General features: G+C 34.6%; 1 protein-coding gene across 3 annotated transcripts in view; it reads left to right on the top strand.

The window, feature by feature from the left end:
- The window catches only part of SPIDR (scaffold protein involved in DNA repair), a 546,668-nt gene that overhangs the window by 152,737 nt on the left and 367,398 nt on the right, over positions 1-26,533 (top strand). For all 3 annotated transcript variants that reach the window (XM_074206957.1, XM_074206956.1, XM_074206958.1), the window contains one exon: positions 1,179-1,276. In XM_074206957.1, the coding sequence (XP_074063058.1) occupies positions 1,179-1,276 (98 nt within the window). The remainder of the gene's footprint in view (positions 1-1,178; positions 1,277-26,533) is intronic.

The raw sequence follows: 26,533 nt of genomic DNA, 5'->3' as shown, positions 1-26,533 counted from the left end.
AGGTAATTATTGGTAAATTATTACATTTATAAATGGATTCTGGGAATGTTATTTTTTACATCTTGGCATAAACTAAATGCAAGTAATTATTCAAATCCCTTATTTCTATAAAATAGGTTTTGTAGTTGTATTTCCATATGTTTTGATGTATAATCCATATGTTTTGGCAGAGTGCTTCCAGATATTATATGTTTTTGTTATTGTTCTGATTAGAATCTATCTTATCATTTCTTCTTGATTTTCATTAATACTAATATTTTCTTCTTATTATTTAATACTATTATATTATTTTTATTAATGCTTGTGATTTTTTGTGGATTTATTTGCTATCCTGTTCACTTACTGAAGTTACTGCCTTATTTTCTTTGCTGAAGAGTTTTTCTAAATAGACCTTCATGTTGTATGCAGATAAGATTCATTTTGCCTTATCTTTGATGATATGTTTATCTCTACATTATCATTTCCTCCTACTATAGCATTCTATGATTATATCAAACAATAGTAAGAGTAAAGAATATCCTTGCATTTTTTCCCTCTTTTTGTACATGAAAAGATCCTAGAGTTTTCACAGTGATACAAAGTAGAGCCTTACCAATTGTATATATATAATTCTTCATAAATCTCTAAATATACATATTGTTTCTTTTGATAAAATTTAAGTTCCTGTAGATTGGGGGCTATTTCATTTTGTTTTTGAATGCCCAGAATGAATCATAGGGATTGGCATATGGTAGATAATAAATACTGATTGATAGATTGTCAACTTGATATTATAGTTATCCAGCACAATAGAAATAAATATAAAGATACATATATGTGTATACAGGTTATATACATATATATATATGTATATAACCTGTATACATATATATATATATGTGTGTGTATGTATGTATATATATATATATATATATATATATATATATATATAAAACCTGTATACACAAACATATATATATATATATATGTTCTCTTTTTTTCCCCCTCTAGTATTCAAAACTCTTTATTAGAGTCAATATTAGAGATAAATCTCTGAGAAGAATTCTATTGACAGGATAGTTATAAGGTTAAAGCATTTGACTTAAGGGGACAGAAATTGATGTTGTTGCATAGTTTTTCTCTTTGTCAAATGAAATGCTAATTCTTGGTTTATTTAAAAAAAATTTTTCCTTCAATAGGGGAGGACTAGCTGAAAGATTAAATCGATTACAGAACAGAGAGCGGTCTACCATAACTTTTTGGAGACATCAGAGTGCTTCCAACAAAACACTTCCAGGTAAAACTTGCATAAATATTTGTGCTGGGAAATTACCAGATGAAGTTATGAGGACATAATGGATTATTTTCCCTTGTTTCAGTTATTCTCTAATAAAATTTGCCAAGCATATGACATATTCCTAAGATCAAATCATATTAAAATCATAGAAATTTTTCTGATATTTATTCTTGTAAACTTGATTTTTAATACCTCTCTATGATATTTATAGAATAGAAGCTTTTCTTTCCAACTCTTCAACAATGAATGAATATACATTTTCCTAGATTCAAGGTTAGTTCCATTTATCCTTGGGAGGTTGGGTCTTTTATGTTAGGTTCCTTTCTCTAGGTTAGAGAATCTTGACTTGGGCTTTGGTTTTTTTGTTTTTTATTTTGGTCACAGTATTTCAATATAATTGATTTTTTTGTATTTTATTTCATGCATTTAAAAATATTATTCTGATAAGGGGTCCATAAACTTTACTGGATTGCCAAATGGGTTCAGGACACCAAAAAAAAAAAAGGGTTAAGAATCCTTATTCTAGGAGTTCTTAGCTTTCCTCTTGATATTGTTTTTCTAAACACATGACCCCCAATTATGTGTCTGTAAAAGATCTTTCTTAATTTATGAATCCCTCTAAAGCCAAATTCCTGTCAACTTAAAACAAATCTGTTTTTTTGGAATATTTTCATCTAGAATCCCCCACTATAGTTTTGTGCTTCTTTTTTATTTTTTAACTTTGACTTATTATTTATGTACTTTTAGCTATGATTTTATTTAGTTTTACATTCCAAATTCTCTGCCTTTCTTCCTCCAGCCTCTCCCCACCCACTAAGAAACAAGTAATATATCAGTTATACATGCAAAATCATACTAAAAATATTTCCACATTAGAAACTTGTACTTCCAAATTAAATACATAATCATTCATAATTTTAGAAGACCTTTACATTCAAGAATATCTGTGTTCTTTGGGAGGCGTGCATTTAGGGGATCTTCCTTGAAAGAAGTGCCTACTATCAGGTACCTGTCTCCTTGACTGAGATACTTTTTTAACCTCTAAAGGAGGTTGCATTTAAATAGGGGAAGCTATATATAGTCTGAACACACTAAAGATTCTGGTTTTTTTTTCCTTCTTTGTTCTTCATCCAAATGCCTCCCTATTTTGCTTCTTAGTCTTCCTTGCTAGAGTTTATCTTCTTGATCTTTGTTTGGTTATTTTGGTTGGTTCTTGTCCTTCAATATCAGGGAAGACCAAAATGGCATTACTATGTTAGAGTCAAGATAATGTGTTTATATGTGCCTGATCAGATCAATATGAGCTTAGGATGCTCAGCTACAGGTTGGGCAACATGAAGTGCTTACTCTAAAACTGTGAATCTCTCATTTCCTTTGAGCTGCTTCAATTCTACCTTCCTCATAGAGCATGACACCCTCTCTGATGAGGGCATGCCAGCCTGGGGGCGGGGGTTGCTGTACCAGGGTCTCTCATGCTGTACAATCAGTTCTAAAGAGAAACCTTCAGAGTATTCCTGTATCTCTTCTTCTCACCTCCCTGTGTGAGTTCTCCATAAAATAAGTTTTTTGGCAAGTATATGTTTGGCATTCGAAAAATGTGTCCAGCCCATTGTAGTTGTACTCTCCAGTAACTTATGAACGTTTGGCAATTTATTTTGAGAAAGAACTTCAGTATCTTCTCCTGCCAGGTGATCTTCAGAATCTTCCTAAGACAGTTTAAATGGAAGCAATTCAGTTTCCTGGCATGGTACTGGTAGACAGTCCAGGTTTCACAGCAATGAGGTCAGCATGACTCCATAGACCTTCAGTTTGGTAGTCAGTCTAATACCTCTTCTCTCCCACACTTTCCTTCAGAGCCACCCAAATACTGAGCTACTTTGGTAACGCCTGTGTCAACTTAATTATCCATGTGTACCTCCCTAGAAAGTACAATTAAGAAAAGTGAATTTATCCACAGTACTCAAAACTTCTCTATTTGCTGCAATTTATGGTTCCACAAATGGATGGTGTGGTGTTGGCTGATGGAGCACCTGTGTTTTCTTGGTGTTAATTGTAGGCAAAAGTTAGCAAAAGCAGCAGAGAATGGATCCATACTTTGATGTATTGCTTTAATCTGTTTCTTTTGAATGAAAGACAAATCTGTACTTTCTTCCTTCCTATCTTTCCTTTCTTTCGCTAGTCATGGTAAATCAAGTCTTAGAGACATCTCATTTTCTTTTTTTTTTTATTACTCATCATTGTACATCTATGTGGACAGCTATCTTTAATTACTAAGACTTTTATATACAAAATCCTGTTTCTCCACAGATATTCTTATTTTCCCCTATGTTATATATTCTACTTTCTGGGATATCTGACTTAGCAAAAATAGGAGAGATAATTTCTTCTTCATTCCTTTTTAACTAAAAACCCATTTGATCAGATCAGCAAGACTCCAGGCTGTTCTATCTTTTTATATAGAAATAGTAACTATATTTGGTAAATGCTGAATTCAGAATTATATAGAAAATTGGGATGACTAGAAGATCTCTGAAGGGTCTTCTAATTATGAAATTCGAGAATTCTTCAAGGTGCTATCAAAACAAATCTCTGGCCAGGTTACAAATAATGGCTGCATAAATCTTTATCATTTCATTGTGATATTCCAAAAAAAACAAGCAAAATTTGCCTTATTTGGGAGGAGGCAGGTCTTTTCTTAGTTACATTGGACATTACTAATCTTCTGTGATTATTTTTATGTGTTCCGGTCCCGACAGAAATTTCCAGTCTTGTAGCTTTGAGTATAAGTGTTCAGTAAGAAAAGGCCTATTGTTTAACTGGGTGCATTTATTATAAGTAATTTCCCTCCAAACACTGGTTTGCTTAAATGTTTATCAACCAAATCCCTTGCAAATAGTATAACCAAAATGGGAATGGGTTGAATTATTATAGTAGGCATGGAATGCAACATAATTCTCAAATGCATAATAGTCAAATAAAGCTATTGTACCAATCCTCAACTATTATTGAGTGACCACAGCTTGCTCCTCACTCAACTTATTGGACAGTATGAGGAATACAAGAGAAATAGATGTACTTCATAGAGTTAACCACTTGGTTGAAGAAAGAGGTTATACTTATATAAAACAACTGATAACAAATGTGAATATATGATAATGTCATGAAAGAGGGTTGAAATTAAAGTAATGGGGGAGAGGGCTGTCTGCCCTAATGGGTGTCTGAGACTGAAAGAATCCAGGAAAAGAGAATGGGTAAAGGGAAAGCAAGAAGAGGGAGCATATTCTCTGGAGAGGAGAGAGCATTTTTCTATGGGGAGTTAGGGAATAGAGGCTTCAGAGGCAAAGAGTCAGGATATGGAATGCAGCATTCAGGGAATAGCAAGCAGGCCAAGAGTTCCTGGGAGACTGGATAATGATAATTGTTGGAAAACCAAATCCACTAAAATCTCAGACATTTAAAATGGGTACATGTTTGGCTATGATGATATATTAAGCTGAAATATTATTTCTTTAATATATATTTATTACTTTGTAGTTTGTTGAAAGGGTCATGATTTCAAAAACAGAAAATGAAAATCAAGAAAAAAGCATTTCTGTATATTTTCTCCAATAATGTATACTAAAATTATGGTTTGAAAAAATAATGTTCTACTCCTTATTAATAAATATTAATTAACTACTAATTGCATAGTTCACATATGTACACATACCCCACACTCAAGATCCTTGTTTCTGCCATTTTGACTTTTAGTGATCTATTCCAACATAACCAAATAACTCAATTAAGGTCACAAATACCTACCTCTGCATCTTGTTTCATTGTCACATGAAATGATAGTTCCGATACAATATAAAGCTGTCTTTTTTTTTTAACCATCCTCATACTCTCTAATCTTTACGATGCAGAAATGTCTTTTCTTCACTGCAGTCCTGGAATAATATCATTGAATACATAAATGTATCTAGTCCCAGCCTACTCTTTTTTCTAACAAGCTTACAAGAAGATTTTAGAAACCAAGTATTTTATGAACCACACCTTTTTTTTTTTTTTGGTTGTTGTGGATATTCTTGTGAAGTGAACTTGTCCCACCCAATTTTTCCTTATTTATGTCCTGCAGAGCATGAGACATTATGGTTTACAAAATTAAGCCATTTGTTGTGTGTTGTAATCCCTTGATGGGAGGGATGGTTTGTTGTTGTTTTTTTCTTTGGTCTTTTTTCATCTTTTTGAAATTATTCTATTCTCTTGTAATGAAAAAGAACACATATTCAATTAATGTAATATAATACACAAGTGACCTTTCTTCAGCAACATTTTCTACCTTAAAAAAAAAAGATGTCTGAATAGTTTTGTTCCTTGGATGCCAATTTGTTTCCTTTCTAATTTTTAATCATTTTTTTCAAGATTCTTCTCCACCTTCCACCTCATCCCCACCCCACCCCCAACCCTCCATTTCTAACACTTAGATGCACTCCTAATAATCAAAGCCCATTCTCCTGTGTCTTCTGTTCCTCTGGGGCCATAACAAAGTCACACCTTGTTTTGTCAGACACTTTGGAACCAGCCCCACCTGCTTCCCAGATTTTTTTAGCTTATTTTCCATGACAATATTTCATTACTATCTATTGAGAAACCATTTCATTTCTTTCTTCCTTGTTTTCTGACAGGGTGGTGGTGGGGAAGCTAAATTGGGTGTGTGGCAGGGGGAGATGGGGTGGAGGGAATAATTTTCAAGACAGATACTCAATCGTTTTAAGATATAACAAGTATCTTGATGGTATCTCCAATGATTTTTCACTTGATTGTATTTGTATGATGTCAAATCCAGACCAAAGAAGTGAAAAAATCTTAGGGTTGAGGTATGAATTAAGGTTTGAGTATATTAGTATTGGTTGTGCTTCTCAGTTCTTTATTCTTTGGCATCTGTTCAGGAACAGCTGGGACAAGTATTTTCACAATGCTTTGGATATCAAGAATCATAAACTAAAAATAGCCATGTATGTTCTTAAATGAAAAACAATAAACTACAATATCATATCCTACAGTCCTAAGAAGGCTTATCTTTCTTTTTTTTTTTTTAACTCAGACTGCTAATAGCATTTCTTTTCAGGACAAGAGTTCTTAGCTTTTTGTTTCATAGACCCCTGTGAGTCTATTGAAACCTAGGGACCCCTTCTCAGATTAATGCTTTTAAATATATGATATATGAGCCATAGGATTACAAAGGAGACTAATTATAAGTATGATATATATGTATATATATAATATATTTATATTGATATATATTTCCTAAACAAGTTTACAGACCTTGAAATTTTTTCATAGACTAACAAAGGATTCTGGGTTAAAAACTTTTTGTGGCTGCATGCAATCTTTTTCTTTGGGAATATTTGAGTTTTTCTGTAAGGGTCTCCAAAGCAGATGTATTTTAAATGCATACCAAATATTTCTTCAAGCTAAATTTAGCTCAGAATTGACAAGGCCCCAGATATACAAAAACAGTCTCTAAAAAAAAATGTAGGTATTTCAAAATATGATGCTATGGGACTTTCCTGGTATTGAGATGCTTGAGATCTCTCTTTTAGCATGTGTCCTTACACATTTACGTTCTCATTGTTCTGCCATTCAAAAATATCCCAAGATTTATTTGTAGGTATATAGTCTAGGACTCTCTTATGTAGAAAAATCCCCAAATACTTTTCAAAGTTGTCCAGACTGCAGATAGTTCTCTTACACTGAGGGTGACCTACTCAGATTCCTCTTTGGATTAAAACTGTCTGATTCTCCTCAGTAAAAGTATTCACTTCAGCCTAGGGATTGTCAGAGTAACTGCCAATTATTAATCTAAAATAGACTTTTAACAAAACCCAAGCTTCCAGAAAAATAACTCAGGATTTTAGCTATCCTTCATTCTATTCTTTTCCTCAAATTTAATTTCCTTATGTTCTTTTTCTTTAAGTAATTGTTTCCCCACCATAACTTTTACAAAATTATATTCATCACCTCTCTAATTCTTTTGGTGCCACATTTTATTGCACATTGTTGCTTTGTGAGTTGTTGGGGGTTTTTGTTTTGTTTTTTGTTTTGTAATTTTTCCAGAAGGAAAACTGGGCACCAAACTCTGGAACCAAATGCCTGCTCTGGTTTTCTGATCCCCTCAGATCTTAGGCTTGCCAGCCTGAAAAAATTGCCAGATATGATGCAAGGAGATAAAATGATGGAGTCGTGATCATCACAGATGTAAAATTTTCTTTCCAATTTTCTAGTCAACACTGCCTATGCTATTGAATCATAGGCACCGCTGGCTGATTTTTGTAACTTGTTCTAAGTTTTGTATTTTTCATAGGTTTCCCTGGTAAACTTGTTAGGATGATTTAACGAGAGTTAGTTATTAATCTTTCTTTTTAATGTTTGACAGTAGACAGGTGGTATATTGAGTATTGTGTGAAGGTTTCCAGGACAGAAGGAAAGGCATAGAATGGCACCAGGACTTAATGCTCTAACATATTATTATCATTGCCCTGGCTAGTTCCCAATTCTCATTTGTCAGGTTGATATTCCTCATCTGTAAAATGGGGCACCTACCTTCCAGGGTTGTGATGGAGGGGGGGGCAATGAGATTATATCTGTAAAAAGCTTAAAGTAACGTTTGTCCTTTAATCTCCAAGAGGACCTGCCATCAGGGAGGTGATGCCATGACAAGTACTGATTTAGATTTGAGTGAGGGGGTGCTGTGCTAGTCTTACTTTCTCCTCAGAGTCATCTGGGTCTAGTGATCTGATATGAATCAGGATGATTGGAGATGGACCTGGATTGGAGGCAGTCAGGATTAAGTGACTTGCCTAAGGCCACACAACTTGTTAGAGTCAAGTGTCTGAGGCTGGATTTAAACTCATGTCCTCTTTACTCCAGGTTAGTGCTCTATCCACTGCATCACCTTTCTGCCAAGGTTTATTTTATAAACCTTGAAGCTTTTTATAAATGAGAGTTCTTTTCTAAGCTGTAAAGGAACATTGTGGTATAATGATGAGAGTGCTGGATTTAAAGTCAGGAAAACTTGAATGCAGACCCATCTCTGATGCTTACAGCTATGTGACCATAGGCAAGTCTCTTAAAATTTCTCAAACATCAGTTTCCTATTATAAAATGGGGATAATAACTATAATATATACTTTACACAGGGTATGTTTGTTCCTAAACAAAAATGAATAAGCTGCAATATCAATTCCTAAAATATTAAGACTTGTCTCATTGATTTTCTTTTTCGTTTTTCTTTTCTCACTCAACTACTAATAGAATAGAGATTCTTTTCAGGACAAGAATTCTTAACTTTTTGCATTTGGTAAAGCTTAGCGACCCATTCTCAGAATAATATTTTTAAATGGATAAAGTATTATGCATAGAATTAAAAAGGAAACTATTAATTTAAATAATACAATATATAATATAAAGATTCAAATTAGATGAGTAATATATGCTTATTTCTATTTACATGTACAGAAATATATACAAATATAAACACATTTATTTCAAGAAGTAGTGTTAAAAGACAAAGATGGGTTAGTGTTGGTTTTGGAAGATTTTGATTTGTTTCTCTGTTACATATTGAATTTTATCCTTGAGAATTTTAAAATACTATCTATTGAATTAAATTTTGCACTTTTGGACTCAAAACAAGATTGACAACTAGAAATCTTTGCTTAGGTAGATGGTGCAGTACATAGAGGACTAGGTCTGGAGTCAAGAATACCTGAGTTCAAGTGTGGATTCAGATGGTTCCTAGCTGAATGACGCTTGACAGTTTCCTGAACCTCTGTTTTCTTATCTGTAAAATAGAATTAATAATGACATCTCTCACACATTTGTTGTGAGGATCCAATGAGAAAATATTTGTTAAAATATTTCAAGAAAAGAAAAAAAGGCAAGGGAAGGCTGAGCAAAGGACCTAATATGTAATACATAATATCTAAAATGCTTATTCCATTTTCCTTCCTTTACCGTCGTCTCAGTAGTATTGGAATGCTTTTGTCAGGGCCATAAGAAAGTAGTTTAGATAATGGAGTTTCAACTGAAGCAATAAGTTTTTTAATAAACCACTCAGTGAAGATAACTTACTATGTATTTATATTTCTCATGTCTTTGATAAACAAAAACATTTTTGTATACTATTCAAAATAAATTTATAAATTAATGTAGAAATGCAGTGAGATAGTCTTTAGGAATTTTTATATTTGTCTCTATGTATATATGTATGAGATATGCATATATAAAATGTCTCCAATATTACATGTAGATACTCTTTATAGATTTAAGATGAATAAATATTCTCTTATGTGATAGTATAACATATAAGAAACATAAATACACATTCATATATATTAATCTAGAAACCTAAATACACATTTATATATATATATTAATCTATCTAAATATTATATATAACTTATGTTTACAAATAAAATATATATTCCTGAGGAAAAAAGTATCGCATACACACACACACACACACACACACACACCTTTTGCTTTCCTCTCTCTTGATCATATTAGAGACAGCATCATAGTGATTAGAAACCTGGTCTCAGGGCAAAGAAGACCTGATTTATGTTCCACTTCTCATTCTTTGTGACTCTGGACAAGTCACTTAACCTCTAATCTCCTATGTAACTTTTTCAAACTAAAAATTATAGAACAATACTGATCTATGGTAGTATAGGGAATTTCCTTGTCTGGGAATTACTCATTTTAGTGAACTCAAAGGTCTAATCCCTCTTCTTATCTCTAATTTTAAAAATATTTTAGAGTTCAAGCATTTGGGGAGTAAAAAGGTATCTTAGAGTTGAGAATAAAAAGCATAGGACTGACTTGACAAGACCCCTTAATTCAACTTAGTTTTGCCATATAGTATTCTCTTTAAATTAATTTAGACTTTTTCTAATGCTTTTTGTTTTCTAATGTTACTTGTTTGTTTTCAGTAGCAAATGACTATTTTTATTGTTCTTTTTTGTTGTTTTTAGAATTAATGCTAAAAAACAAAATAAATAAAAGTTCCTCTATGACTACTTTTAAAAACATGAGTTTTCACTTTTCCTTTTAGTAAATTTCTTTTCTTTTAGTAAATTATGTTATAGTTTATTAAAGATGCTTCCATCATTTCTTTTGTTTTAGATGATAAAAGTGTAGTTTAGAGGCTCAAAGGATAGCTAAAAACATTTTGAACAGAGAAATAACAGAGAAAAATGCAAAGAAAAAGGATTTATTTCTTAGAAGCAAATAGAGGAATAAACAACAAAAAAAACTCATAAAAGGAATTTAATAAAATTACTTCTAAAAAGGATTGATATAAAAACTTGATAAAAGAAGTCAAATTGTATCAAACAGAGCTGGCCCAGAATGGGGATGTATTGAGACCTAGTAGAGTATTCCTTCCAGGGTTTTAAACATAGTCTGGATGATCATTTTTGGAATATTTTATAGTGGACATTCATTTTGTGTATGGACTAGAAGACCACTGTGGTGCTTTCCTGCTCTTAATTTCTGTGATTCAGGAAGGGTTTTTTTTTTTTTAACTTAATGGCATTCTTGACAAGAGAAATGGAAAAATCTACCATAATCCATGAAATCAACTCTTTTTTTCCTATGAAACTCATATATTAAAATGTATCCTTTTAGGTAAACAATGGAAAAGTTGACACATTTATTTTGTAAACATCCATTCTTCACCTACTTTGTGATCTACTTAGAGACATTAGATAATACTTGTCCTCAGGAAGCTTATAATCTAAGGTTTATGAACTACTATAGAAATTGCCTGATAAAAGATAGAACTTGGTAGTTGGTTGTCCTTTGTTCTCAAAGACAACCAAAATGATACCACTCTGTTAATATCAAGTTACAGTGTGTCTGATTGTGACTGATGAGATCAGTATGAGCTCGGAATGCCCTTTCACAGGTTGGGCACAATAGACCACATGAACATTAAGGATGGATTCTCTGTATTTGTTTTTCTAGTGTATTTTGTTTTTTGCTTTTCTGAGCTACTTCAATTCTCTTTTGCTCATGCGGCATAATACCTTCTCTGATGAGGGCACACCATTGTGGGACTAGCCAGTGTCTCTTGACACACAATCAGTTCCAGAGTTTTTAAGAGAGACCTTGGGAGTGTTCTTGTACAGCCTTTTCTGACTCACACTTACCATTTGTGAGTTTTCCATAAAATAGTTTTGTTTTGGTTTTTTGCAAGCATACATTTGGCATTCAAACAATGTGCCCAACCCATCAGACTTGTGCTCTCTGTAGTAGAGTTTAAGTGCTTGGCAATTTAGTTTGAGAAAGGAACTCAGTCTTTGGTATCTTAACCTGCCAGGTGATCTTTAGATTCTTCCTAAGACAGTTCAAATGGAAGTGATTCAGTTTCCTGGATTGGTGCTGGCAAACTGTGTAGGCTTCAGAGACATACAACAACAAGAATTTTATGAGAGTGAATATGTAAGAGCTAAAAAGTGCCAATAACTGTGAAGAAGGAAAAATAATTTCTGACTTGGGAAGTCAGGGCAGCCTTTATGGAGGAAATAATTTGACTATTGTCTTGGAAAATTGTGGGAGCACAGCAGAAAGATGAAGATGGAGTTATTGATGCAGCAGTCATTTGCATATTGTAGGTGCTCAATCACTCTCTTTTGAATGAGTGATAAGACCCTTTATTAGCCACACTGTCATTTAATAGGAAGTTAGGCAGTTAACCAAAGGGACAAGACACCCTTAGTTCCATCCTAGAATGTGCTATTGCTTAGATTAGGGATTCAGATGTTGACATCTTATGTGTAGGACCAAGCAGAAGCTTCTTTAGCTTAAGTGCATAGGGTGGGCTATGGTGAGATCTTGGACCTTCTTGCATCTTCAAATTATTTGGGGTATATACTGGCAGCTTTTGCAACTTTTTAAAGGAAGAATAGTGTAACAGCAGCTGGATGGTGCAATGGATGGAGCCCTGGGCCAGGAGTAGGAAGATCTGAGTTCAGATGCAGCCCTCAGATACCTACCAGCTGTGTGTCTATGGGCAAGTCACAACCACAATTAGTCTCAGTTCCCTCTTTTATAAAAATGGGAATAATAATAGAACTTACCTCTCAGGATTGTTATGAGGAAAAAAATGAAATAATATTTGCAGAATCCAGTGATTGAAATATATAAATGCTTCTATAGTTTTACTCAAAACAAATATATTTCATTATTTGCACACATATATGTATTTCCAAATATATTTCTATATATGCACAAAGACATATCTATTCCTATAACTGTGACAAGTCATTCAACTCCATTTGCCTCAGTTTCCTCATCTATAAAATGAGCTGGAGAAGGAAATGGCAAACCGCTCCCATGTCTTTGCCAAGAAAATCCCAAATGGGGTCACCAAGAGTCAGACATGACTGAAAATGACTGAACAACAATATCTCTCTGTCTATCTTTGAAAATGTGAGTGTCTGTGTGGATACAAAATATATCCAACTGTTTGAATCCTTTGTGGGGAGTGGTGATTTTTCCCTGTAGTTCAGGATTGCAAAGCTTGAATTCCCCTGCAGGACTTTTCAGGGAATCAGGATTTGTTTGGCCTCATGCCTAGTTTCACAGCAGATGCCAGAGAACTCTTCTGAGCTGCTTTGATTTGCCGGCAATAGTCTTGTTCTAAAGTTACCCCTTCAGTGAATGGAGTGGGAGAAGCCATGCTCTGGTGATCCTAGTTTTCTGCATAGATTTGAGGGGTGAGGGAGAAGGAAAGCTCAGAGTTAAATAATTCCTCTAAAAATGGAGGATCTAAAAATGTCCATACCAATTTTCCTGATGCAGTGTTTTTTTAGTTTGAATTAAAGGGTAACTAGGAGTGGAGAATGTCATGCTGATCATTAACTAACTAGCTTGCTTCGGTAAATAATAAAACAGTAGTTTGTTTCCTTGCAAAATGACTGTTAAAGCAGCACCGAGGGTGGAGTTTGGACCTCCCTGATGTGGACAACTTCACCTCTGACCATCTGTGTTTTATTTCCAAATAAAGAAAAAAAAAGAGAGATTGTTTCTTTGCTACATTAATGCCTGAACTTCTATTATAATCTTTTGTTTTGTTGTGAACTATAATTTTTCCCCTTTTAAAAGAAGCTCAGACTGCTAAATAGTTTGGATGTAAGATGGGAGAATGGAATAAGGGATGAGGAAGAACAGTTAAAATTCTAGTTTAAAATCTTCCCCCCCCTTTTATTTTGCTTATAAAAACAACCATTTTGTATTTATTACTGCAGTTGTCTTCAGGCCCTTCTGACTTATCTAATACATCCTTTGTTCCCGTTAAGGGAAGGCTGATTATAACTTCTTTGGAGTTTTTCAGTGCTGTTTTGGCAGAAGAAGGTTTAGTTTAGTTCCTCTTCTTGCTTCCTCTTTTCCCTGGGGTCAAATGTGCTGCCTCTGGAACACTTCCAGCTTCTCTCTGACCAATAAAGCCAGAAAACCAATTACCGGATTCAAGCATAGATTTATTCTCCATAATACCCAAGTCTCAATTCATCCAATTGTATTTAATTTAGTGCTTGGTGACTTTGGAGGAGAAGAGGTCATATTAACTGTTAATATATGATCATCTGAATCAGTAAAGTCAGAAAGCAGATCATCCCATAAGAATATAATATTAGGCCTATAGAAAATAAGGCTATGACTTCATATCCTGGATATTTGTGATTCTAATTGACCTTTTTTTTATAGTAAATTATCAGAAGTGTGAGGAGTTCATCCTTAGAGGTAATTTGACTATCAAAGCATTTCATATTTTTAATGGGAATAATTAGAGACCTTCAACAACTAGATTAAGGGTGATATAATAGCCAATTCTTGATTATTCATGGGGCTAAATAGTCCATTTTATAGGGTCATCTAACTCTCTTGCTTCTCCTTCTCTTTACTTTTCCCCTTCATGTTAGCCATTTAAATCCTTGTTAACACCTCCAGAAAATGTTTTGTAGAGTATGTGAGAGAAGGTCACATACCAATCTCTAGGTTTCCTTCTATTTCTAAGTCTGTCTGTTTTCTCATTTACTCTTAGTATTAAGAGTAAGACCTCAAGGGTGAGGAGTTTGATGCTATTGTACAATTCTTTTGGATCAACTGTGTATTTCATTTATCCAGGCTTTCACTGTCTGTCCACACTATGGATAATTTTGAAAGCTGGTACAATAGTGTAACAACAATTGGTGATCTTTTTTTTTTAGCCTTAAGGTTTGAAATAATTTTTCCTTTATACTTTTAAAAATTTTTCCAGAAGTGAGATTTTAAAGTTACCATAATAGGATCAACCATATGAGAAAAAAACTTGCTTCTTGAGGGAGTCAGTATGTGGTTTGGCAAAAATTTTTATTTATGGGGCTAAATTCAGGCACTGTTAATGACACGTTATCTATATGTTGAAAATTTTGCTTTTGTCCTTCAAAAAGTTTATTGTCATTGGTGAGGCACAGTTTTCATTGGCTTCCTAAATTATTTATCATTTCTCCTACCAACATAGTTCACTGTTAGTCTGGCATCTTGCCATAATGTTAAAATATATATAAAGGGAATGATGGTATGACAAGCACATGCATTGGATTTGAGTGAGGGGGTGCTTTGTACCAGCCTTACTCTCTGTTCCAGAGCCTTCTGGTTCTAGTGGTGAGATAGGAATCAGGACAATTGGTAGCAAGGCAATCAGGGTTAAGTAAATTGCCCAAGGTCACACATTAAATGCCTGAGGCTGGATTCGAACTTCTGTCCTCCTGACTCCAAGGCCAGTGCTCTCTCCAATATCGTGCTTATTAGAGGGTTATTGAATTGAATTAATTATATCTTAATCTTTCTGAGGCAGCTAGTGGCTCAGTGGATAGAACATTGGGCCTAGAGTCAAGAAGACCTGAGTTCAAATGCAGCCTCAGATAATTTGTAGCTGTGTGACTGGGTAAATCACTTAATCTCTGATTGTGTGACAAAGTAGATCTGTTGGAGAAGAAAATGGCAAACCATTCCAATCTTGTTGCCAAGAAAATCCCATATTGGAAGTTAGATATAAATGAATGAACAACAATTTTTCCACCAAACTAATTGTTACTTATTTTTCAGTTCATATTTTTCCCTTTAAACAAGAAATTATAAGATTTTATGCATAATTTCTTTTTTTTTTTTTTTTTAGGTTTTTGTAGGGCAAATGGGATTAAGTGGCTTGCCCAAGGCCACACAGCTAGGTAATTATTAAGTGTCTGAGACCAGATTTGAACCCAGGTACTCCTGACTCCAGGGCCGGTGCTTTATCCACTGTGCCACCTAGCCACCCCGCATAATTTCTTTTTGAGGAAGCTGCTTTCACAATTCAAGGCCAATCTTGATTCTTTTGACATTTCCAAGTCAGGAGAGTGCACTGAAGGAATTTAACCTGTTTTGTGTTTGCATAATTTGTATTCAAATAAGTCTACTGGGGCAGCTAGGTAGCACAATGGATAGAGCATTGGCCCTGGAGTCAAGAGGACCTGAGTTCAAAACTGGCCTCGGATACTTAATAATTACCTAGCCGTTTGACCTTGGGCAACTCACTTAACCCTATTGCTGTGCCAACTCCCTCCTTCCTCCCCCAAAAAATACGACAACCAGACTGTGGGTCTCTGGTTCCAAATTTGACTCCAATTGTTCCATCAGTTAGAACCACTGTGCTAGACCCTGGGAAAGATAAAGTTTAGATTGGGGTCCTTGCCTTTATGGACTAAGTCTGGTTAGAAGCAGTATATGTGCATCCAGCAAGTTCCATTATTAGCTAGGAAAAGTCATTTCAATGAATCTTAAATTTGGAAGGACCTTAGAGGTCATGGTGTCCGAGGTCTAATACGTCATCAACACATTATTAAACTGTCTGTGAACAAACACTTCAGTGACAGTATTTCACTGGGAAAAAAAAATTTTCACTGAATTTAAAAATAAAATCATATTTGAAAATGCAACAGACTATTTAAAATCATGGAAGTAAAGAAGAAACCATAATGTTTTCTATGTTGTTGCTACTAATAAAATCAGTCTGTCCCTCAAGTAGTATTTATTGAGAACCTAATATTTGCCAGGAATTATGGTAAGCACTCCTAACACAAAGAGAGGCCAAATGATAATAATAACAATAACAACAACAGCAATAATCCCTGCTCTTAAGTAGTTCATTGTCTAATGAGGGAGAAAAGATGCAAACAATCTTGTCCAAACAAGATCTGGAAAGGATAAATTGGGTGCAGGGTCAGAGAGAAGCTAAGATTAAGGAGGACTAAGAAAGATTTCTTGCAGACGGTGAGGGACTGAACAGAAACCAAGGAAGCTCAGACATGATGGGGAGGAACATTGTTTGAGGCAGGGAGACAGCCAGTAAAAATGTACTTTTTGAAGGTGAGAGAGACCAATGTCATTGGAATACATAGAAGGTAGAAGAGAGAGATGTATAAGGAGATAGGAAAATTAGGAAGAGGCTAGAATATGAAGGGCTTTAAAAGTCAAATATAGGATTTTATATTTGATCCTGGTGCTACTAGAATTTATTGAATAGGTAATGATATGGGCAGAACTGTATTTTAGGAAGATCAGTTTGATAGCTGAATAGTAAATGAACGAGAAACTTAAGGTAGGGTGTCTAACTAGTAGGCAATTGTAATAATGCAGTGATGAGTAGCAGGAAGGGTAGGGTTTGGGGTGTGTGTATGTGTGTCTGTGTCTGTGTGTTTTGTATAGGTGGAAAACACAGAATTAACAAAAGATTGGGTTAAGGGAGAGAAGAGTTAAGAGTGACAACTGGGGTATGAACTTCAGTGAGTGGGAGAATGAAGGTACCTAATACAACAATAAAGAAATTAAAAAGAGGGGAACATTTTGAGGGAAAGATAATGAGTTCAGTTTTAAACATGTTGAGTTTAAGATGGCTATGGGGCATCCAGTGTGAGACACCAAGTCAGCAATTGGAGATGTAAGACTGGAGGTCAGGATAGGGGTTAGGGCAAGAGAAATCTGAGAGCCAGCTGCATAGTGATGATAAACTATAATCCAAAATATTAATGGCATATAAATATCAAATCAGCTCAGCTAAGTAGCACATTAGATAGAAGTGTGCTGAACATGAAGTTGGGAAGACTCATCTTCCTGAATTCAAATCTGGTCTCAGATATTTGCTAACTGTATGATCTTGGCTAAGTCCTTAATCCTGTTTGTCTAAGTTTCTCAACTGTACCAGCCCTGGAATCAGGAGTACCTGAGTTCAAATCTGGCTTCAGACACTTAATAATTACCTAGCTGTGTGGCCTTGGGCAAGCCACTTAACCCCATTGCCTTGCAAAGACTAAAAAAAAAAAACCAGAATGTCACAAAAAGTATAACCTTAAAATATAATACTACATTACAAATTCCACAATATAAAGATTTCTGTCTTTCTCATCTTATAATTGTTATTGCAGAAATGGCAATTCTTTAAACCATTTGTCCAAGCTTAAGCCTCTCTCTTGGCAGGTAGCTGGTGGACCTGAAGTTAGGGGAAATATGAGTTCAAATCTAGCCTTAGAAACTTAGGTCACTTACCCTCTTGATTTAGTTTTTCATATGTAGAATGGGAATAAAAAGTATAGCACCTACCTTGAGGATAAAATTGAGAAAAATTTAAAGTGTTTTTACAAGCCTTAAAACACTATATAAAAGCTAACTATTATTATTGTTACCTTAATATTTCTAACTTTACATTCAAGGAACTTTTTTTCTTTTATTTATACATATAGAACCTTTTTGTTCAATCATTTTTCAATTATGTCTGACTCTTCATAGCCCCATTTGGTGTTTTCATGGCAAAGATACTGGCATGGTTTACCATTTCCTTCTCTATCACATTTTACAGATAAGGAAACTGAGACAAACAGGATTAAGTGACTTTCCCAGATTTCACACAACCAGTAAGTATCTGGGGCTGGATTTAAACTCAAGAAGATGAGTCTTCCCAACTTCACGCCCAGTACTCTATCCCATGTCACCTACTTGCCCACATATAGTTTTTTTAGTTTCATCAAATGTTAGAATTTTATTTGATTGATGAGAAAACTTTTATTCAGAGAAATATATAGGAAAGAGTTTTAGGGAAAAAAAGGCAATAGCATTTTTATTGTTTGGATTGAAAGATATAGGCGTGAAAATTAAGTGTTAAATTGTCTAATTTCTACATTATAGTAGAAATTCTATTCCTTGTTTCATTGAAGCATACAGTTGAGTAGTTGATAGAGCTCCACCCCCTAATGATTTATTTAAGTGATAGTAACTTACTAAGTGATATTGGGCAAGTTATATCCCCTTTCTAGGGGTAAGTATCCTGATATATAAAATAAATGGGGTTTAACTAGATACTTCTCCAATGTTATCTACCTCAGACACCTCATCAGAAACTGACAGCATTTCAAATAGTGTCATATGAGTCTAGCTAAATGTTTATTTATATAGGAGAAAATGTGGAACTTCTAGTTATTGTAAACAAAATGGACAGTATAAGATTATTTAGACCCAACTCTCATGAATACTTTTTAAGAGCACTTAATAAATAAAACCAGACGGAATGCTTACTGTGATGTAGAGATTCTTTTGTGTGGTATCAATTTTTATGTAATTCTGTGAGTTTTAAGGAATTTAAAATGTGTAATTTTACCTCTAGGCTTTACTGGGTGTCTTCAAGGCCCAAATAAAATTCCACTTAGAAGATACCTTCCCAGGGCAGCTAGGTGGCATAGTGGATAAAGCACTGGCCTTGGAGTCAGGAGTACCTGGGTTCAAATCCAGTCTCAGACACTTAATAATAATTACCTAGCTGTGTGGCCTTGGGCAAGCCACTTAACCCCATTTGCCTTGCAAAAAACAAAAAGAAGAAGATACCTTTCCTCCCTCCCCTTTAATTCTAATGGCTTCCTTATGTTGATTATTTCCAGTTTATCTTGTCTATATTTTATATGAGACACTGAGATAGCACAATGGAAAGAGTGCTGGGCTTGTAGTCAGGAAGAGTTCAAATCCAGCCTCAGATTCTTACTAGCTGTGTGACCCTGGGCAAGTCATTTAATCTCTATTTACTTAATCCAGTAGTGAAGGAAATGACACACCACTCCAGTATTTTTCCCAAGGGAACCTCCATGGACATTATGGTTCCTGGGATCACAAAGAGTCAGACACAACTGAACAGCAATAACAAAAATAGAAACTTAACTGGTTTTGCATAATTGTTTACATGTTATCTTCCTCCTTTAGACTGTGAGCTCCTTTTATTTTGCTTAATGCCTTACATATAGTAGGTATTTAATAAAATAGTGATTTATTGAGATAGGTTATAGAGAGCACATCTAAAAGCTTTAGGGACATTATAGCTTAATATTAGTTTCTAGAATACTAAAATAATTTCTTTTCTTTTTTGGTAGATATAATTTTCTAATACATTTACTTTTCAAAACCATTGACAAATTCATGAACTCATTGCACTCTTTCTTACCAGTTTTTAGCTTAAAATCTATTCTCATCTTCTTATTCTTCCTTTTAATTTGAAATACATTTTGTCAAAGCCTTCCTTTGAGCCAAAAATATCGAACATAAGTACACAATGAAAAAAAATCTATTCGTAGTTTAGTGTTTGGTCTGTCATGCTTCCATAAGCAATGAGGAATAAGGAAGTAATACACATTGAAAAACAGACTGTATAATCACAGTTGAGGCCCTGTTGATCAACCCTATCTGACTGAATAAATAAAAGCTGTAAAGAGCCTCCTCTTTTAAAGTACATAATGCAGTATCATTTTTTGACTACTAATTTTCCTTAAAGACTAATGTTATATGTGTCTTATGTTCTTAGAATTTTCACACTATTTTTGGATAACTTATAAATTTCTTTAAAAAGTCTACTTCCATTGATAATTTACCTTTATACTGGAATGTACTGGTCAATTTATCAGAATGTGGTAAGCCCAATTAGGATAACTCTGACCTAGCAGAATTTGTCTATGGTTGGAAGAGGACAAGTTAGGGTTTAGTTGCTCATATCTCTTGGGATTGTGGATGAACATTTAAATTGTTTGGTTAGACTTGTTTAGAATTTTTTTTAAGAGTTGGTTTCAGATTTCCATTTCATGTTTAGAATTATTGTGGCTTTGCCCTAAGAATGTTTTAGACTGGGTGAAAGGCAAAAAAAAAAAAATGTGGAATGGAGAAGTGAGAGCATTATTGTTTACTGTTCACTGAGTAAGTCCTTGTGGTTAGGAAATGCGTCTGTTTGGAGATTGCTGGATGACCTGGGACTTGATGGAGAACTGTAATTCTGAAGACACAAAGAAATCTTGTTCTTGGAGAATGAGGGTGTGAAGTTTTTCCAAAATTTAGTTTCCATGCACATAAACTCTATCTTCTGACTTTCCTCATGGATGTTATCCAGTAATTATGTGTGAACTGAATTTAATGGTAGCTTGTTAGCATTTGTTGAGAGGATTACTATTATGGTTTTGGTGAAATTTCAAAGTAGTTATGATGTTTAGAAGCATAGCCAATATGATTCAATATTCATTCAATAAGACACTGGGTTAATCAATGTATTGGGGAAGTTTGGTGGTTTTCTGGGCCATGAGTCAAGAATACCCAAATTCAGATTCACCCCCAGATACTTCCCAGCTGTGTGAACCTCCCCCCCACAATTCACTTAACCTCTCTCTGCTTCAGTTTCATGTACTGTAAAATGGGAATAATGGGATTCGTTGTGAAAATCAAGATACTATTTGTAAAGTATTTAATACAGTGACTAGCACATATATGGGCTTGCTTTCTTACTTCCCTACCAGTCCTTATTCGATAGGCAGAGGTGCATCTCACAGTAGCAGACAATTAGAAATAATTGGTGAGTGAGGCTCGACATGATTGCTCTTATACAAAAGAACCTTAAATTCCACTACGGATTTTTGACCAAGAACCTACAGTGCACAAATGTATACAAATAATATAATACAACATAATGAAAAAAGCACTAGAATTGGAAGACCTTAGTTTAAGTCCATTTTCTTCTCTTTTATATATGAAATTTGGACAAATTTATTAACCTCTCTAGGTTCCATTTTATTCATTTCTAAATTAAGGTAGTTGGATTCAAAAGTTTCCAATTTCCTTTTAAAATCTAAATCTTAGTATAATTAACTTTTAACTGTCCTTGTTAATGGAGATGGTAGCGGTGTAGAATCTCCTTAGCAATGAATGATTATTAATTATCCACATTGGATAGTTAATAATTCTCAGAGGCAGTTAGGTGGCAAAGTAGATTGAATGTAAGACCTGTAGTCAGGAAGATCTGGGGTCAAATTCAGCCTCAGACTCCTGGCTATCCATATGACCGTGCACCAAAGCACTTCACCGTATCCACCTCAAAGCGGGGGGGGGGGGGGGGGGGGGTGAAAAAATAATTTTAAAGTGCTTACCATCGTGTTTTACGTAATAATAGTGGCTTTATAAATGCTGCCGTTTTGGGGCTGCTAGGTGGCGCACTGGATAAAGCACCGGCCCTGGAGTCAGGAGTACCTGGGTCCAAATCAGGTCTCAGACACTTAATAATTATTTAGCTGTGTGGCCTTGGGCAAGCCACTTAACCCCATTTGCCTTGAAAAAACCTAAAATAAACAAACATAAATAAATAAACAAACAAACAAACAAACAAATAAATAAATAAATAGATAAATAAATGCTGCCTTTTTATTGCCAACATCATCACCAGTGTTTGAATGTTTCATGCTTTTCTACTTGTAGTGGATTTACCTTTCTGATCATAGTTTGCATACTCCTATTAAAATTAATTGGCATTTTCTGAACAAATACCAAATACAGTTAAGAAAAGGGAGGAAGAAACTGGCAAACATCCTGGCAAAAACTGGCAAAAAAAAAACCCATAATGAAATGCTTTTTTGTGTATAGTCTATGCATGAGTACTTCATGTATAATTAAGAGATTGCGCTAAAGATAGAGACTACAGTTATAAGAATAACAGTTAATAATAATGATTATAGTTAATATTTATATGGCACTTTGAAGTTTGTTAAGTATTCTGCATACATTTTCTCATGTAAGTTTGAAGAAATTTGAGAGAGGTTTTGGAGGAAGCAGTGTATTGTCAATCTTGTCAATTCAAATTCCACAGCTTCTCTCATGGCAGTTCCTTTTTTTTTTTCCACTCACACAGCTTTCAGCCTAGTCCATAGCCTCACAATCTGTCTTAGATTACTGCAGTTGTCTTCTAATTGGTTTCCCTGCTTCCCACTTCTCACTTCCCCAGACAGCTGTTTTCCTGTAGCAGAGTCTTACTATGTCAACCCCTCTTCCTCCAACTCGGTAGATGCCATTGGTTCTTTTGGATCAAATGTTATACTCCCCTGACTTTTAAACCCCCTTCAAAAACATGGCTTCAACCTACACTTCTAATATCACAAGAATTTCTCCCTTTCATACACTCTATAGTCCAGCCAAATAAGTCTCACCCTTGACATTCCGTCTCCCTTCTTTGAGTCTTGTCTTCATTCACCTTTGGGAAACCCTGGTTTCCTTGAAAGCCCAATTTAACTACCATCTTCCACATGAAGCCCTTTCCTGATTCCTCTTCTCAGAGATTAATATGCCCTCCATCCCAGATGACTTCATGTTTATTTTGTATTTTTGTATAAATGTCTATGTTGTCTCTTCCAATAAATGATAAACTCTTTGAATTTAGTAAGTTTCATTTACATCATTGTGTCTCCAGAGTTCAGAGTACAGTCCTGGCAGATTGTAAGTGTCTAATAAATGCTGATTTATTCATTCTGGGGAGGAATTTGGAACTATGATGAAAGGGTGATCAAACTGCTCAGGCACAAAGAGCAGGCTCTTTGATCTGGATATATTACCACTCACTGAAGAAATCACAAAAAAGCGAAAAGAATCTGTTTATACAAAAATATTTATGGCAGCTCTTTTTTTTTTGGTGATGGCAAAGGACTAGAAATTGAAGAGATGTCCATCAATTGGAGAATGGCTGAACAAACTGTGTTATATGAATGTATTGGAATACTGTTCTATAAAAAATCATGAGCAGGTAGATTTCAGAAAAACCTGGGAAGACTTACATGAGTTGATGCAGAATGAAGTAAATAGACTCAGGATAACATTGTACACAGTAACAACAGTGTTATGAGAGGATAAAATATGGATGACTTAGCTATTCTCAACAACACAAAGATCCAAAACAATTCCAAAAGACTCATGATGGAAAATACTGTCCTCATCCAGAGAACTGATAGAATCATTGTTTTTGGTTTTTTTGCAAGGCAATGGAATTAAGTGGCTTGCCCAAGGCCACATAGCTAGGTAATTATTAAGTGTCTGAGGCTGGATTTGAACTCAGGTACTCCTGACTCCAGGGCTGGTGCTCTATCCACTGTACCACCTAGCCTCCCCTGATAGAATCTTAATGTAGATTGAATCATACTGTTTTCATTTTTCTTCTTTTACAACATAACTGATACCGAAATGTGCTTTACATGATTGCACATATATATCACTTCAAATTGTTTAGCGTCTTAGGGAAGAATAGAGAAGAGGAGGGAAAAAATTTGGAGCTCAAAAGTTTTTAAAAATGAATGTTAAAATTTGTCTTTACATTAATTAGAACAATATTTAGAAAAAATAATTAACTGATTAAGAATGTAAAAAATAAAACTATTATGACTGCTGGAATCTTGTATTAATTAGAAAGGTTGTAGTAAGAAGGAAGAGACATTTGAGAATTATTGACATAGATAATAGGAAAATTTTAAAGAATGGATGATTTTTCTGAGGGATTTATCTTGGCTTAAGATAATTTATCATTGATTTTTAATTGATTTAGCTCAATGTCTAAATGCCAATTTATGAAGCAATTGTTTGTTTCCATGTTACAAATTTTTTGACTCCTATTCCTCTTACTCTGAGAATGGGATAACAAAACACACTTAATATGAAGTGGGAAGGTTAATAATGGGGATCATCAGAGACAGCTGGAAGGAATGTTATCTCCAGGCATTTATTTGTTCAACTTTAAGGTGGGTAAGAGATGAGAAATAACTAATATTCACTTTTAAAATATAGAATTTCATACTATATATGTACCATCTGAATGAACAGAAATTCTAAAAGTCTTGGTAGTTTTTCTCATTCATATATTCATATATGCACATATATTTGTGTGTGTATATATATATGTGTGTGTATATATATATATATATATATGTATATATAGCATGTACCATCACATATTAATCATTATGTTCCCAAATCTGATTGCTTTCTACCTTTAACTGTTATTTCACTTTGCAGCAGCTGATTAGATATTTTAGTTGATGAAGAATGGGGAATTGAGGATAATTCTGACATTACAGATCTGGGAGACTAGAAGATCACAGATTATTAACTTAGGGGAAGTGGTTTATGAACTTCTTTTAAAAAATATTTGATTACTGTATTCCAATATAATTAATTTCCTGTGGATTTTGTTCTATACATTAAAAACATTAAAGGTTCCTAGTCTACTAGATTTCCAAAAAGGGCCATTATACAAATAAAATATTAAGAACCTTTACCTTAACCAAATAAAGACAAGGCACAGAGGGAACTGAATATGAAGGTATAATATAATATATTGTAAAGATGGAGTTAATGTGTGAGAAACAAATGTACTGGGAAAAAGGGAAAGGAGAGATAGAATGGGCTCAGCTACTTCACATAAAAGAGGCAGCAAAAACCTTTTTCAATGGAGTGGAAGTGGGAGAAGTTGAGGGGAAATGAGTGAGTCTTCATTCTCACTGGAAGTGACTCAGAGAGGAAATACCGTATATGCACACACTCAGCTGGGTTTAGAAATCTGTGTTAGCCTAGAGGAAAAAGGGGAGAAAAGGGATGGGAGAAAGGGGACAGAGGGGGTTGTAAGTTATAGAAGAGAAGGAAGATTGTGGGAGAGGGTACTCAAATACAACACACTTTTTAGAGGTTTTTTTTTTGTTGTTTTTTTTTTTAGATTTTTGCAAGGCAAATGGGGTTAAGTGGCTTGCCCAAGGCCACACAGCTAGGTAATTATTATGTATCTGAGGTCAGATTTGAACTCAGGTACTCCTGACTCCAGGACCAGTGCTCTATCCATTGCACCACCTAGCCGCACCAATACAACACACTTTTGAGGAGGGACAGGGTGGAAGGAGAGAGAGAATAGAATAAATGGGGTTGGGAATGAATAGGATGGAGGGAAATACAGCTAACAATAGCAATTGTGGAGAAAAAAGTATTGGAGGAATTTCTCTGATGAACTTATGATATAGAATGTTATCCATCCCAAAGACAGAATTGATGGTGTCTGAATACAGACTAAAGTACACTTGTTTTTTCTTTTTATTTTTCTTGAGATTTCTCTGTCTGGGGGGGGGGGGGGATGTTTACTTTCACAACAAGACTATTGTAGTAGTGTGAAAAAATGAATAAACAAAAGTGAGATAAAAGAAAAATGCTTAAGAGCAATCAGAACCACAATGGACCTGAAAAAAAAAGAACTTTTACCTTAGACAGAAATAACGAGGTTCTTATAGAGAAATGGTTTGGGGGCAGAAAAATTAGTTCTATTTTGAACATGTTGTTTTTGAGATGTCTTTGGGATATCCAGCAGTCCTCATGGGGGATTGAAGGTCAAGGGAGAGAAGACCAGGTGTGTGTACACACACACAAACACACACACACACACAAAATATGTCAGTGAAATGATAGTTAAAACCGTGGAAATTAATGAGGCTATCATGAAAACGATTGTGGAAAGAGAAGAAAAGATGACCAAGAATAGAAACTTGTCAATCATTCCAAGTTAGATGTTCTTTGATTAATGATCCAGCAAAGGAGACGGAGAGGGAACTGTTATGTAGAACAAAAATCAAGAGAAAATATTATCATGAAAACTCAGAGAGAAGTCAGTGTCTAAGAGGAAAGTGTTTTTCAATATAAAATGCCCAGAGAGGTCAAAAAGAATTACAGCTTCTAGAAGTCCATCAGATTTGATGATTAAAGCACCATTCTTTGAAAAGAGCAATTCAAGTTAAGTATTGAGATCAGGAGCTGGATTGATTCCAGGTTGAGGAGTGAGTTGGTAAAAAAAAAAAAGGCAACAAATATAATTTTTTTCTAGAATTT

This window comes from Macrotis lagotis, chromosome X (genome assembly GCF_037893015.1).
Source record: "Macrotis lagotis isolate mMagLag1 chromosome X, bilby.v1.9.chrom.fasta, whole genome shotgun sequence".
NCBI classification, from domain to species: Eukaryota; Metazoa; Chordata; class Mammalia; order Peramelemorphia; family Peramelidae; genus Macrotis; species Macrotis lagotis.
Note: the sequence above shows the minus strand (reverse complement) of the source record. Positions and strands in the feature narration are given on the sequence as shown.